The following is a 16,920-nucleotide window of genomic DNA, read 5'->3' on the forward strand; positions in this document are numbered from 1 at the left end:
ATTCATCAAAGAATCCTGAAAATAATGCTTCACAGTTTCCACAAACATATTGAGTAGCACAACAGTTTTCAACATTGATAATAATAACCAAGCACCAAATCAGCATATTATAATGTTTTCTGAAGGATCATGCGATGGATAAATCCAGAAAACGTCATGTACATGAAAGACTTGCCCATTTTGTCTCAGGAGAAAACAAGAAAGGCTATAAAACACATGAACTAGCCAGCAAACAGATGTCTCTCATACAGCCCTGCTGATTTACAACTAATTGAGGGCCAACTCCATTCTACTCGCATGCATCGACTAACCTGATGAAAACAGCTCAGCGCCACTGAGCCACATTCTAATTAGACACTGAGACACTTTATGGGCCTTGTCTTCAGGTCTGGCCAACATGTCCGACACTTTCTGTTTACTTGCTTTATCCTGTAAATATTTCATTCACTGTTTTTCCACCTTGTATCTTCTAAATGTGACCAACTGGTGAATATCTGGTATTATTTATGACCACATTCGATACCACGTTTCATTATTTTGGTATCTTTATTCCACCCATCTCTAATTTCCTCTGTTGTGTTCATCTCTGTACGCATTTAAAAATATGTATCATAATATCGCTGCTGCTGAAGATGAAGCTGATAAGCTGCAACTGCTGCTGTGAGTATTAAGCAGCAGAGAATGGAAATGGAAATACATTGGAAACCAGGTCATAAAGCAAGACGACAATCCTCTTCATCTATACGTTTCACCAGCTTTTAACAGACGGCAAAGCATCTCATTTGCATGGCTAATCGGAGAATTTGCAGTGACAGGGAGCATGAGCACTGGTCTGTAGATAAGAGCTCACTATTGAGCACTCTCAAACACAAGAACGGCTACATACACAGTATAATTTAAATGGCCTCTCTTTGTTGCCTGGTGACAGCCCCCATCCATCATACTCTGCAACTGTTAACGGGCCCATATGTTGTGCGCTGGCCATGGTGGCGGAGCAGCATCTGTGTCATCTGCACCATTTTAAATGGGCTGGCCTCACATTGGCTTCATAATGCACTTCTGCTGACCTCGACGCACAACATTTTTTCCTCCAGTCCAGTTGAGCCCAACACAGACCATCCCAGCCTAACGCACAGACAGAGCAGTCTTAACACGACCTGTGGCAGACAGAAACTGACCCTGTAGAGATTACAGAAAGCAGCATTTCCTGTCATTATATATCAAATATCATGTGGGACAACGAACATGCCATCCCATTCCATTCCCAGATTGCACTGTAAAAATCTGATTAGCTTAACTAAAAATGCTACGTGAAAATCTGTTAATTGGTTAACTGTAATACGGAGGAAAAACTGTAATAAATATAAATGAGACATTTAATGTGATTTTACTGTAAAATACTGTTACATTTAGTTTTTGGAAGTGAAAAAGAACAAGTCATCTTATATTTTACAGTAAAAAAACTTTTTTTCATTGAAATAACTTTCATTTTTGTTTTTTTTCTTCAGTTTTGTACATTATAGAATATTAGTAGACTTTATTTATTGTTAAGTTAATGTTGCATTATTTTAGTGTCATGTGTGTCATGGTGTTCTGTATTTGTATGCATAAAAATAAAAAGTGTCATGGTGTTCTGTATTTGTATGCATAAAAATAAAAAAATGGAAAAAAGCTACTTGTGTTAAGCTTTGATTCTACATGTGGCTTTCTCATTACAACCTGTTTTTGTTGGTTGTCGGTGTATTATAAAGGTACAAAACTAATTTTAGTACTTCAGTAGGTTAGTATATTAATATTACACCAGTTAATAAAGGTACAAAACTAATTTTAATACTTCATTAGGTTAGTATATTAACATTACACCAGTTAATAAAATTAACTTTTTTTTTTTTACTGTAATGCAAGTTAAATGCTTCCAAATTAGCATGTTGCTACCGTATTTTTTTCTGGTAAAATTCTAGCAGCTGTCGCAGCTAGTTTTTTACAGTTTTTGTAAAGCTAGTTTTTTTTTGTCTACCCATTATTTCCAAACATTTCTTCAATTGTCCTATAAATAACATGGCAAAAAATCTATCAAAAAAAGAAAAGAAAAATGGTTTCTCATAAAATTAAAGTCAAAGGGGTCCAAAACAACATTGGACCCCACTGAATTTCATTGTATAGTTAAAAAAAGAAAAGAAAAAAAAAGATTTGAAACGAAAAGGTTTAAGGCTTTTAGATGTCTGACCTGAGGCTTAGTAGTATGCACATGTGCTTCAGACATACAGTACTGAGCTGTGGCACTCAATCTGGAGATGTGGGTGCAAATCCATGTTTTAATCCCATTCCCTATTTTTCCACTCATAATTACCTATCATGCCTCTCTTTAACTACCAATAATACTGCAAAAAAACTAAAAACAAAAATTCACAGCTACTGCACAGTTAATGGCTCAAACAGGCTTTGGTTAAACCTGCTATTAACATTAGTCTTTGGGTGAGCTAATCTGTGATAACTACAGACAGAAGCATAGCTACAGACACATATTACTGTGCTGAACTGTCTGGATTGTCCTCTTTTTTATTAGCAGGTTATGCTAAACAATTCAACAGCACCAGATGCTGTCTCATTAACCTTTATAGAACAGAATTGCTCTCATTTCCCTCCTTTCACCTTCAGCTGCTGCCAGATCCTAGCAAAGTGGGGCCAACATCTGGATCTGCCTCAATAGACTCCAAGAAGTGTCAATGTTGATCACTGAACACATGATGAGAGCTGGGGTAGAACAACATGAGGGGACACATATGCTATAACACTAAACCTAAATATATGTTTAAGGATTCATACTAAGTTGTCCCATAAGCTACAGAAACATTTGTAGAGAGGCATGTAGAAGAAAATCTCAAAAAGCCACTGTGGACAAAACTGCAGAGAATGCTACTGAGCATTTGTTTTGAGTTTCATTTGGTTTCAATAAAATATTCCCTGGCTAATTTTGAATACAAACTTGAAATGCTATTGCAATCAAAGCTTTGAGGGAACAAGTTGAAACAGGCAGCTCTAAAAGGTGGCGGGCCGGCTCATAACGGGTCTCTTGAGACTCTGTTAGTGGCAACTGCGGTGGTCGAAATTAAGCCTTCGAGAGGCTGAGAAGAGAACAACAGGAATCCGGTATCAAAGGGTATCTCTCCTTATACTACAAAGGTGACAGAACTTAAAAAGTGATGAGAAACAACAGCATTTTAGAAAAGGAACGACATGTTGCAGACTCTCTTACCATACAATATGCTATAAGAAAAACAAAATACTGCATATGCGGTTACTGTACAACGTGAAGCCAAAATGTTAACCATCAAAACAACTTCTGTTCACAAAAACTTCTACTCTCAACAGCTGGCTTGTGGACGCAGTTTCACTGGACTTAAGTGTCTCTTTTAACAAGGCTGATGTCCCCGTAAATGAGAGCCATATGCTGATAAGAGTGAAGCTGAAGTTTGTTTAAAAAGATCTATTTTGAACAGCGTTCAGCTGGAGGAGCGTTCAACTTGACGAGTATGTTGTTTTCTGCTCTCTTCATTTGTGGCTTGTCCTCCCACAGCCCATAATGCTCACTGAGCACCACTCCACTCTACACTAATGGATTCTGGAGAGGCACATCAAGTGCTGCTGGACGTGCGTTTTCAACGTCTCTGCTGTACGACAGGTACATCTGTGCTCACAGGTCTGTGTGCGTGTCTGTTGTGTAACAACCATGAATCCCGATGCTCTTAAATTAGAGCTGTCAAATGGCAAACAGTTTCTGCTTGGCACTTATTTAGACTGTAAACCACATTTATGTGTTTACATTTTGCTCTAAAATGCCTTAAAACGAAAATAAAAGTACAAATTTGCATGTTACCCACACTGTTGTACACAAAATTATATTAAGTTACAATTAATCTACCCTAAAAACACTAATGTAGCTTGAATTTGAAATATTTCCTAGTGGCTTGTCACGGACTGCAAAAAGAATGCAATAATTTTATTAATAATAGTTTTTATGGAACTAAATGTCTAAATAAAAAAATGCATAAAACTCATTGTAATATTAACGATGTACCTGAATTGTATGTCATTATGTATATATTGAGAATTTTTGTTGCATGTACACTAACTGTACATTTCAATTTTGTGTGTAGATTAAAACCTAACTGGGTGGATACCAAGTTCAAAGGTGAAACTAACCTCGATTCCACCCTGAAGCAGTTCTACTTGAGTTCCGCCAACATCCAGTGTCACCGCGACCGATGCAAAAGGGCGACTGGCCATCTGCTGCCTTTCTCTCATCAGTTGCTGTAGCAGGAAGAGGAAGAGATGAAAGAAAGAGGGAAGAAAAGTATGATACATTAGTAAATATCTGTACATAAACTGTAGTTTCAAACAAATCTAGGTTGTCAGTTTTCTTTGTCAAAATCTTTGATTTAGGGCTAAAAGTGGTGACTGACCGCATAAGTGACATGACTTGTATTTACTGAGGAGGAAAACTAAAAGCACCTCTGGACACTGACACACACACACACACACACACACACACACACACACACACACACACACACACGTGTGAGGCAGTATGCAGGGAATCTGATGAGTTTGAGATAAGAAGGAAAAAGATTACCAAAATGCAAGAGGCGAAAGAGCAAAGCCGAATAAAGCAGAGAAAGAGAGATAGAGAGAAAGAGAGAGAGGCCATTGACAGCACACTGGCTGTTTTCCAGCACAGACAGAAACAGGTGGTTGAATAATTCATTTGTTCCATATAAAAAAGTTTGGAGGACCTGGCTAATCAAATGTCTGCAAAGATTGGAAGGAAATTTCTCTTGCCACAACATGCATGACAAGCAATTATGCTGCCATTGATTGCGTGAGCATCAGTATTCCAGTGGTGGAGTTTAATTAATGATGCATTCCCTGTAATTTCTCCATGCAACTGACTGGCTGGCTGCCCTAAAAGCAGGATTCACAACCTTCATACAAAATCCCATCCATAACCGATGGCACACTGCTTATTTTGTCTCTTTGATGGACATAGTTTATCTATCATGTGCACATGGTGCACAATTTTCCTTGCTTGTGCATACAGGAGATGGCACGAAGTCAGAAGTACTTCTCAAGGTGATATCAATATATTTATCAATACCAACTTCTCATCTGTAATCAGAATGTGTAGATGTCATTGAGTGAAAGCGAGTGAGCATTCATGAGTATTTGCGGGTGACACGGGTACAAAAGATCAATACACTGCAATACATAGTGTTCAATCACAGTACAATGCCAGTTGCCTTCATATTAGAGAATTCCACAGAGAACAATTAACATACTTTATCAGTGAAACATTCAATAGGCATCCTAATAAGACTTCAAATCCCTGTTTAAATTTCTCACTGCTTTTCATTACCAACAATAACATCAAAGAATAATGAACAACACTTCAGCAGGTATGTAGAAAACAATTAGAGAGAAAGCTTTTGCCCTGGAGACAAACTTTGAAAGACATTTTACTTATGTGAACACTCCAAATCAGCTTCTCTCAGAGAGATGCAGGTGCTGCCTCTATCATCGCTGGATAATCAATAGTGGCAACACACACGCACACAAAAAAACATGGAGTGGTCCTCATCAGCAGTCAATCAATATCTAAATGTGGGCTGATTTGGGTACCAAGGACGAGGATGATTGCTATTGGATTTGTGACAAAGGAAAGCGTGCTGCTTTAAACTCTAATTGTTCCACATAACGGTGACGGAAGACAACTGCTGAGGTACTGTCACTTGCCTGGTTTCACAGCAATTCTGCACCATGTCCACGTCCTGACAAACATGCTGGTGTCCGCACACACGCATGTGCATGTACGTGGATTTCATATTAGGAAATCGAACAGCAGAAAATTCACTTCATCGCAAAAGGCAAACGCATAATTTCAGATAGTATAGGGTTCTGCAGATGAAAAACTAATAATAATAATAATAATAATAATAAGACCCATATAGGCTACTTTAATAAAAATGTATGAAATAATCATTTGTGATCATTTAAAACTGAATTACCACTGGTGACAGATGGAAAAAAACAACTTTATTTGCAGTTTCTTCACATTTTATCTCATTGATGTTAATAACACTACCATTTAAAAGTTTGGGGTCAGTAAGTTTTTTTTTAATTATTTTATTTAGCAAGGGCTCATTAAATTGATCAAAAGTGACAGTAAAACCTTTATAATGTCTTTAAGAGAAGGTCTGTATAAGATTTATATTTTAAATAAATGCTGTTCTTTTGAACTTTCTATTCAATGAATCATGCAAAAAAAAAATTATCATGTTTTCCACAAAAAAATTCAAGAGTTTCAACATTGATAATAATAAGAAATGTTTATTGAGCACCAAATCAGCATACTAGAAAGATTTCTGAAGGATCATGTGACACTGAAGACTGGAGTAATGATGCTGAGAGAATAAATCAAAATATTACATTAGCAATATTACTGATTTTACAGTTTTTTTCATCAAACAAACTTGGAGATAATAACTTGGAGAGCAAAACGAATTCAAAACATAAAAAAGCACCCCAAACTTTTGAACGGTAGTGTAACTACCTCTATAGAGCATTACCTCAGTGTTTTCGGCAATGCTTTTGTTACACATGCAACGACAACGGCAACAGGGCTTATTTATAAATAAAAAAATAAAAAATAATAAAAAACCCTTTTAGCTGGAACCACAAAGCAAAAAACATTTTCAAATCAGCAGGGACACTGTAAATGGTTCTTAAATAAAAAAGTAAAAAACAGTGGCGAAAAAAAAAAGGTTAAAAACATAGTGGAGATAAAAATGTAGTGGTAAATGGCAGTACTTCACTTTATATATATACTTCATTACAAAAAGAACACGTAAAATGGGAACACTGGTACTTGCCTTTAAGTGCCTTAATTATAGTACTCAAAAGTGAATGATGGTTAAAAGGAGGGAAACTAAGAATCTTCGCACTCAATGAACTTAAGTGCACATTAAATACCTATGTACACATTATGTACTACTCAGTCTTCAGCAAGCTTTCTACATGCTAATACAACTAATATAACAATAGCAACACATATCAGAGTTCAAAACTTCACTGAATTCCTTTCAAAATCATGAATCTTCAACCACTGCAACAAATCCTCAAAACTCATCCACAAAAATGAACGTGAAGGAGAGTGCTTCTAAACGATTCTGGATTTTGGCAATTAAAATACCGGTAAGTAATCTGACATATGCAAAATAAATGCATAATGAAATATCAACAGTCTGTTAAAAAGGCATCTAGATGAATACGTTCTCTAAAGTGTTTTAAACAGATGATTATTGGGCCAATAACACCATGTCACCGAACACAATAAGTCAAAAAGTCACTTCAACCTCAGAAATCACAGAATTAACTTCTTCCTGTATCCACGACAAACAAAAAATGCAGGAAGGTTGCGACGTCCTTGACGGGGCACGTATCAGACCGACAGTGCTGTGTCTGTGGGGGTGTCTCTTCAGCACTGACACAAAGAGGTCTCTTCAATGACTTCCGCATAAATGGGCCCTGATGGCACCATGGTAATTAATCACTCATTATCTTTTCTATTAATCACCACTTGAGAACTGTTATGGCTGATCCCACCGCGACCACGTTTATAATGAAATTATCAAAGCTGAGCACACTCCTCACGTCAGGGTTTCTCTTGACAATGCGATCTGATCATCTCTGCGAAACGTTAGTGACACCAACCTGCATAACTAAATGTGTGTGTGTGTGTGTGTGTGTGTGTGTGTGTGTGTGTGTGATGAAAGGAGAGATACTAGAGAGGTAAGCTAGCTTGAATAGCTAGTCGGTATAGAGCAGGTAAAAACACTTTGCATCCTATATTTCTTCAATCTCTATATTGCACTGGTGCTTTCACTTTCATAACAACTTATTCATTGGTCATTAAAAAAAACAAATAAAAGCGAGCTAAGTGCAAAGCAAATGCAGAATGTACTGTATCTTTCCTGGACTAATTTAATCAGGTAATAATTTCTAACTCAGAAAATTGTATACAAAGCAAAAATGATGATGATGATGATGATGATGATAATAATAATAAAAGTAATAGTAATAATAATAAATAAAACGCTTATTTGTGTTGATTCGCCTCTAACTGTGAATCATTATAAACACACATTAAACATTACAAGCAAAAATATTGATTGCATTATCAGACTATGGAAGCAAGTATACACAATAAAAAAGTAAGCTGCATCTAAAATCTATGGTCGTGTGCTGCGTTCATCTAATCAACGACACTGACACCACAAATATGCAAATAAGAACATTAACCCAGGGTTTAGGAATTTATACTGAGAATTGTCAGTTTATGAATACCCAGGATTAACTGTTAACCCAGGGTAAATTATGAGCAGTGTAAAACGTGAAGCAAGATAACCAGGATTCCGTTGACTGGGGTTTAGAACGACCTAGGGTTAACTATTTCAAGTGTGAACAGCCAAGTGTGTCATTTGGGACAGGGACTATATAGGGGATTATAAATACGTTAACAAGAGATTGATTTCAGTCACAAAAGAGCAGGATAAAAAGGGCAGGACTGGAAAGAGTTAATTCTGCCTGCCGAGCTTGTTGATTTCATTATAAAGCTGCACTTTCATCAAACACGGATGACATTTGCACCAGAATGGCCACTTTCTGGGGGAGAAACATCTACACATTTATGAGTCCATTAATTATATCTTAATTTAAATATTGATTTGAAGCTACTTGCTTTCTTTTATCCCCTTAGACTAGTGTGTGTTTGCGTATGTGAGAGAGTGAGGAGAGGAACTCGGAAAATAAAACGACAAAGCATGACAGGGAGAGAGCAAAAGGGAGATGGCGTGAGAGAGCATGGCAGAACGGGAGAGAGCTGTGGTATGCTCTCATTTGCGCTAATAGATCTTCTCTCAGAAAACAGGCTGGCTTTGTTGACAGCCAAAAAGCACCATCTGCAATTTATCCATCTCTCTCCATCACCTGCTATTATTCATCAGGCCCACTGCCTTTACTACATCACTGGCATCTCCATAACAATTATGCAAGACAAAGCCAGTCCATCACTGAGATATACATAGAAGCATCCATGTCCCACACACTCGAGGGTGCAGCTGCCCTTTTCAACTATGACATATTTTCAGTTCTGTTTTTTTATTTTTTTTATTTTTAATCCAGACCTATAATTGCAATGTTTTGCTTGATCCTATCAACCAAGCTGAACACGGGAAGGCACACACAAACAAACTTGTAGGGGTTTAGACTAGAGTTAAGGTCAAATTTGTTTTATTATTCTTTGAAATGCTCTTAAAACCTTGCCCCAAGGTAGTACAGTGAAAACCTCACTGATGCGAAAATAGAGATTGATTGTTCATCGATTTGTACCATAGGCTTCACGTTAAACCTGCTTTATAGCATTAGGACTTTCCTGTTAGACATTAAACAAGGGCTAAAACTCTCAAAGCCCTTTTGGCCACGAATGCGAAAATGTAATGGAATGTTTTTTTCCATTCCTGAAAGAAAAGAAAAAAAAAAACATACCACCCTGTTCAGTTGATGGAGAAAATTCAGTCAAATCCAAAACGCTGTGGATGCTTAGCTGATCCAAAATAACTATTATACATAAACATAAAAAGCAATTAATTATGTTAACTATTAATTGCAATTATGAACTCAATCAACAAGCCTAGCATGAGTACATGCATTCAGACTAGCAAAGATTTGTTGGCGGCTAACTTGCAATAACTAAATATAAAGAAATTATGTAAATTAAGCAACTCTCAAAAGCAGCAAATTAATTACAGCTGATCATAACAGGAAATTAGGTCTTGAACGAAGCAGGGAAATTTGCCCAGACAAATGACACGGAAAGAAAAGTTTTCAGACTGGGCACAAAGTGACCCAGTAAAAATTACTTGTCAAAGCATACCGATACAAATGCACGGACTGACAATTCACAAATGTCTCCAGCCAAGCCTATAATGTTTTCCCCTGATGATTTGCTCATGGTAAAGGGTACAATTAAGGCAATCCACTCAGAATCACTTCTGCATTGTAGACCCATGTAGCCCAGTTCATCCTGAGGAACATCAATGACCTGATTGGCTCTTCAGAATATGGATTATGAAACTGGCTCAAATTGGTTATTCCACAAAGACCTTTGGATTGACTGCTAAAAGGACAAGTCACTCTCAATGGCTCAGAATTGAGTTGGACATTGATCTGTAAGTTTTACCAAATATATATTCAGGCGCGTTCAATTATATTCAATTGGTGACTGGTTCTTCATTCAGAAATAGGCTTGGAGGTCTCATAGCTCAAAAGTGTATTTTCTGTTACTGAGCCGGCTGCTCTCGCGGTACTTTGGCGCCATACACAGATCGTTCTGCGGAGCGCCGCTTAAAGTCGAACACACCTAATGATTCAATAACAAATACATTTTTTAACAGTCATGTCGCCACCTGGTTGCATAACGATGTAATCGATAGAATCTTTAAGTGCCAAGTTACTTTCAAAATGTGATTTGCTCTATTTTGATCACTACCGTAGACCATAGTGTTTATATCTGAACTTTAAACTTTTAAACCCAGTACTTCTGGTATAATATGAATATTTGTAATACAGAAATAATGAAACTGAGTGGTTGAAAAGACTGTTTGTGAAGTTGTTTTATACCTACACATGATTACGGCTCTCTCTAGGGTCAGCGGCTGGACAAACGCAGAATGAAATGTTCCAGTGAGATTTTGTCAAAGGTTTAATAGACAGGCGAATCGTTGCCATTAGGAATGAGATTGCGTGGGTGTTTGAATCGAGATCACAATCTTTTAACGATTAATCATGCAGCTCTAAAAGATGTTAGTAGAGTAGAAAGTGGGTAGTGTACTATAACAGCCTCTCTTAAAGGAGTCATGACCTGTAATTTTCACTTTTCCACGAGAATCAATGTATGTTATGATTGCCTAACGATTATACACTGGCCGGGAAGCCGATATTTAAAAGTGAAGCGTTTGTTTACCCCTGGGTTCGTAAACCAGCCCACGTGCACGCGCACTCAAATACGAGATTTTAATTTCTGCCCCGACTTGACGTCAAGACGGGGCAGGATATACCATATATGGACACCGCAGACCTATGCTGCAGGAAGCCCGCCCTGCCCCTCTCCCCCTCATATTCAGTCGCGAAAGATGAAGAAACGTAGTGCACACGTGAGTTGCTCTGTTGTTGACTGCCAGAATCAACATGTAACTTAAATGTGTTTTCTCTCCCAAGAACGGACCAAGCTGTCAGGGACCAGTGGATTAAATTCATTTTTAATGACGCGGTTCCTACAACCCTTCCCACTGGCTTAATGTTAGGTGTCTGTCGGAATCGTTCACAAATTTGAATGTCTAAAAAACCACAACGTGAAACAAGGCAAAAACACCACATGATAGCAAACGTTGATCTCAATAACCACTGTAAGCTGATAAAAAAAAGTAGACTACATCTACGTTAATGTAATCTACATTAAATAAAAGGTATAATGTATGTCTCAGTCAAAATGATTGTCTTTACCATTCAGAGACATCTTGATGTAGACGTCCTTCCATCGACTCTACATCTTCCCTTTCCAGCTCAGGTTCAGAGTCTGGCTCGTGCATATACGGTTGAATTCCGTAGGTCGCGGCCAGGTCGGGTTCATTCACAACTTGCGCCATGATGTCATTTTGGAATGATATGCTGAAGTTACCTGCGGTGTCAACCCCCCTCCTTCCTGCCACCAATCAACGCGCCCCTCATTTGCATTATTAAAATGACCGTCCACGACAGCCAAAATATCGCATCAGATCTCGCGGGACAATAATGCCTTCAGAAATAAGGGTCAGAGGAGCTCTGTGTTTATTTTTTTTCCACTTTTCTTTTTTAGAAGGGCCTGAAAGACTATAATAGAGCGTGGGTATCAAAGGTAATACTAGGTTATGACTCCTTTAAGAGAAAATATGTTGTGAGTCAAGATAGAGGAAAAACAACCTGGATGTTTTCAAAAATGCTGAAAATGACAGTTTCCAGCTATAGAACTTTTGTGCCTGAGAAACAAGCGCACAGCCAACTTTAGAAAAACTTGTGTTTTTGCAGTAGTTCTGTATATTTCTATGGCATCGCTGTCAAAGAGTAATTCGCTGATGAAGTGGATTTACTCATTAACAAATGTGAGTAGACCGGGGAGATTTTAAAATGAGGAGTTCATTAATTAATCCGTACAATCTTAAATTCAGCATTCATTATCAGACTTAAAGAGAATAAAAGTTATCTGTCCAGCACAGTAGCCAGATTTATTAGAAACTACACATTTATTGAATCTTATAATCCACTTAAATACTGCAGCAATTACTTTCCTCACTGAAAAGATAGAGAATATTAGAAAGAAAATTGGAAATGTGCAATCAACTGTTGCTGTATCTCAAACGACATCCATGAGCGAAACATGCTGCATTCTGACCCTTTGTTAAACATTATTAACACTTCCCGCTCTCTAGGACATATCCCTTAAAATTGGCAGTTTGTACTTCCCTTGAGGAATTTTGGTTTGCTGCAAAGCGTGTTACCCACTGAGCACCTCACTGCCTTTTCCACCTCAGAAACACCCAAGTCACAGAATATTTATTGATGCAGTTCGTGCATTCATAACTTTGTGACCTGATTATTGCAATGCACTTCTGGCTGGATGCCTGATTATCTCCATAAATAATCTGGAGTTTGTTCACTGCAGTCATAGTTCTAACCAGGTCCGGAAAATATGATCATATCAGTCCGATATGATACTTGCTGAACTGGTTACCTGTCAATACCTCTACTTAAAAAGCCCAGTCCCTCAATGGTGTACTGATCTCCTGCCTTCTCATTACTCTTCATGCCCAGATACACCACTAGTCTGCCATTGAACGCCAATCTCATCCAGTGCCAGTCTCTTTCTTATACCGCATACTTTCATAATGGGTGGACTTTTATATAATATAATGTGTAATATTTAATACAACAATTTGCAGTACTATTTTGCTTTCTATTACTACATATAGACTTGTCTGACATAAATCTAAATATTCTGGACTGGTAAAGATTAAATTTACCTGAAAAGATTGAGTATTTTCCCCCCAAGTGCTGCAAAATGTATCCAGCTACAGACAACAGGCAAGAAGATAGGAGGCATGACCTTCTTTCACTGGACAAAGTGAACATCAGATTTAACTAAAAATTGAAAAAATATTTGGTATTCAGTTCCAGATCAAGTCTTTGCTTTGATATCATTAATTCAACAGTTCAGCTTTAGACTCTGCATTGATCCACTATATCAGAGAACACTGCTGCATCTTTCTGAGCAATTCATGTATCATTTGCACACATTGGTTTGAGTGAACTTGTGATTTAACAAACTCTGTGTGAGTCCCACAGCTGAACTTGAAAAGTGAGGGTGAGTATGTGTCAGACTAAAGGTTCCCTTGTGAGCGTGTGATGAATGAAGTGGAAGCAGTGCCTCTGTGTTCAGAGTCACAAATGGTTGCGGCCGTTTGCAAGACTCATTATGGGCAGAAATATTTTTTGCAGACTGATCAGAACTGCTTTTCTGCAAGACTGACGAAGGAGCTGATACATCCATGCTGCCCATCTCGCTCTCGCTCTCTCTCTCTCTCTGCATAATGTGTCCTTTCCTGACCAATTTGTGTCACACAGGATTCTACCTCATTCATTAAGCTAAGTAATAAGGCTCAGTTTAATTATAGCATAGTTGATGACGTCTAGCTTTTAAAATATCTATAGTTAAAAGCCAATTGTTATATCACTGACATGCTTAATTTCTATAACCCACCAAACAATCATTAATGAATGATCATTACTTCAAGCCATTAAAAACTCAACATTAGATAAAGAGTACAGCCGCCATCCTGCAGACCAATAGTGAAGCTTCTCTTTCACTTGGTTGCACACTGTTAAAACCACATCTCGGGCTGTGGGCCAGCCAGACTGGTTTTATATTGGGGCTGATATGACCTTTAATTAACATTAAAAAGGATAAAACTCTTGGTTCCCTTTGCCTGAAGTTTGCTGATGCCCTTGAAAAGAGAAACCTTCTTTATAACACATGGCCCTATCGCAGAGATAAAAAGTTTTATCATAACTTCTCCATTTTTCATAATAATGGATACTCCCAGAAAAACCAAAGCACGCACTCAGCAGGCCTGAAATATAATACTGACTACATAAATGTATCCTGTCTATAGCAGCCTAAAATAGATGCAGATATCAACAGTCACTACAAGGCCACCGCAGTCACATAGGTGTCAGTTTTATTTTTTAACACTACTGTGGTAATCCTTTACAATTACTTTGGTTTAAACACCACAATTTGGATGGCTTTTTAAATATTTGCTGTGGCGAGCAGTACGAGGCCGAGGGCCATGAGAGAATGGCGTGAGGCCGGTGGCGTGACTGATAATGAGCGACACCTGCACGACGCACCGGTCGCGTATCTCTCACGGAGGAGCGGAAGCATAAAAAGAGGAGCGACGACAGTGAAGATCGAGAGAGGCCAGGCCTGGATTTTAAGTTGTGTAATGTGACAGCAGTCGTCCGTGAGGGGCTGCTGTCTTTACTTTCATTTTGTTGTTTGGTTATTTTACGTTTTTAAAGTCTTTGAATATTCGCCGGTTCCCGCCTCCTCCTTCCCACAACGTCTAACTTTGCTATATTTGCATATTTTAAAAGTGTTCAATAACCAACTACTCCCAGATAATAGTAACTACAGTAATAATTATCATGTAACATATTTGACACACACATATATATGCGTGTGTGTGTGTGTGTGCTGTATATGCTTCTTATACAAAGGTCACTCTGATAAGCAAAGCTTCTCCATAACACTCCAAATATTGCACACAAACATTCTAGACATGTTGTTCGTAATGATCATGCCGTAAAAGCCCCATTTGTGGCCAATGCTTCTGACAGAAAAACTGCCTGTTAAAAGGTTGAAGCGGTGTCATACTACCCTGAATCCTACCAAAATAAACATTCACTCAATGATTTTGTCTCCTTGAGAAAAGTCCAAAAAGTACCTAAATTATGGGCAAACACGGCATGCAATCACTATCTTGGGCAAAAGGTACAATGTTTTATGCTCCACTAATTAAAGTGGTCCATTAATTACATTGTTGTTGCTGTATTACAGTGCTTACCAAAAAATAATGATTTAAAATCTAACAATCAACTGACCTAAAAATGACTGTATCATGACAAAGATGTACATTTAAAGCAACACTGTTGTAAGTTTTTATGCGTGCATACCATATGACTATGAGTATGGCATTGCACTGTGAAATGTCAATGCCCCCGCTGTCTGTTTTACAGATGTCATTCCTCCTGCTCTACACTGACATTCAGTGCAGACATCTGTCATCCGTTCTCCTAAAAATGGTACAGAGCCACTCTAGCACTGGTGCGCACAGCAGAACCTATCAAATGTGCTCCTACAGACAGGTCAGCCTGGCCTAAAACACCAGCCACAAGACTATTTCCAGAACAAAGCCTATGTTTTATCCAAACGTCCCTACCCTATGCCTGTCCTGCGTTAGAAACGATCAAATCTTAATGTTAACTAATCAGACAAGAGTCACCAGACATTCTCTTCCTACTCAGCAACTATTAATTTGCAGTTTTGCCCAAATCAATTAAAACATCCCATTGCCTAAATTATTACGTGACGGAGCACAGCAGGGGCATGTAACCTTCATTATGAGTATATTCGCTCCTCTTCAGGCACTCAGAATAGCACTGGATGAGACTGCATGTTAGACGAAATTCAATAACTCAGGACGACACGGTTTCATTATTCTTAATCACCCCTGTTCCGTCTTGTTCGTTTAATTTTTCATTTCAGCATGGGGTTTGTAGTCATCGGTCCGAACAGTGGGGAAGGTTTTTTTTCAATAAGATAAATCATAAAACACGAGGGCAGACGGGGGCAATGCCCATAGCCAAACCTGTTTGTGTTGCTCACTGGAGAGCAGAGATAAGACCGTTTAATTGCACTTTTTGTAATCTTCCCTCCCACTGTCTAATTTCTAGCTATAAGAAACCAGGCTGTTGGTATGTCATTCTCCCTAAAAGGCAAGATAAATATTTCATCTGGAGAAACAACAGATGCCTTGTTTTCTAAAGACTGATCTGTTGTATCATCAGGCAGAGCAATAATCGCAGACAGAGACTGCTGCAACCTCAATGAAAAATTAAGAGTTGTGGGACATTTCTGGAATTTGACATGACAAAACCCATAATCACCTACACAAATGCAATCCTACCCACAGATCTAGAAGACAAAAGCATAAGTGACTCTACCCGTGTAATGTTCCACTGCGGTAAATGCAAAACACCATTATCAAGCCTTCCGGCATCAGACGACAGTCCTCTAATGCATCTGCTCAACATAATCACTTAACATCAGGGCTAAACAAAACATTTTCCTGAAAAGAAATGTGGGTAAAATAAAGGGATATTTCACTCAAAAATGAAAATGTTGTCATCATTTACTCACCCTCGAGTTGTTTCAAATTTTATTCTTCTGCTGAACAATGTTGGTACCCAAACAGTTGTGGTACTGTTATACCACAACTATAGTCTAATTATATTGACTAATATAGTATTTTTTTTTCTCCATTATATGGAAGTCAATGGAGCTCATCAACTGTTTGGTTTGGAACAACTTGAGGGTGAGTAAATTATGTCAAATTTGTTATTTTTGGGTGAACTATCCCTTGAAGTGATGCGCTATATATATATATATATATATATATATATATATAGCAGTACATACACCCACACACAGAG

The 16,920-nt window shown here is 38.0% G+C and overlaps 1 protein-coding gene and 1 long non-coding RNA gene across 3 annotated transcripts in view; both read right to left on the minus strand.

The window, feature by feature from the left end:
- The window catches only part of atrnl1b (attractin-like 1b), a 101,925-nt gene that overhangs the window by 14,619 nt on the left and 70,386 nt on the right, over window positions 1-16,920 (minus strand). For both annotated transcript variants that reach the window (XM_082152926.1, XM_082152927.1), the window contains exon 27: window positions 4,204-4,311. In XM_082152926.1, coding sequence (XP_082009052.1) covers window positions 4,204-4,311 — 108 coding nt within the window. The remainder of the gene's footprint in view (window positions 1-4,203; window positions 4,312-16,920) is intronic.
- Window positions 15,241-16,808, minus strand: LOC309485939. The gene is made up of 3 exons (XR_014201339.1): window positions 16,794-16,808; window positions 15,623-16,744; window positions 15,241-15,563 (listed from the first exon to the last, which is right to left on the minus strand). It is a non-coding gene; the product is annotated as an uncharacterized lncRNA (long non-coding RNA).

The sequence above is a fragment of the Leuciscus leuciscus genome (assembly GCF_965113295.1).
Source record: "Leuciscus leuciscus genome assembly, chromosome: 21".
In the NCBI taxonomy this organism is placed as follows: domain Eukaryota; kingdom Metazoa; phylum Chordata; class Actinopteri; order Cypriniformes; family Leuciscidae; genus Leuciscus; species Leuciscus leuciscus.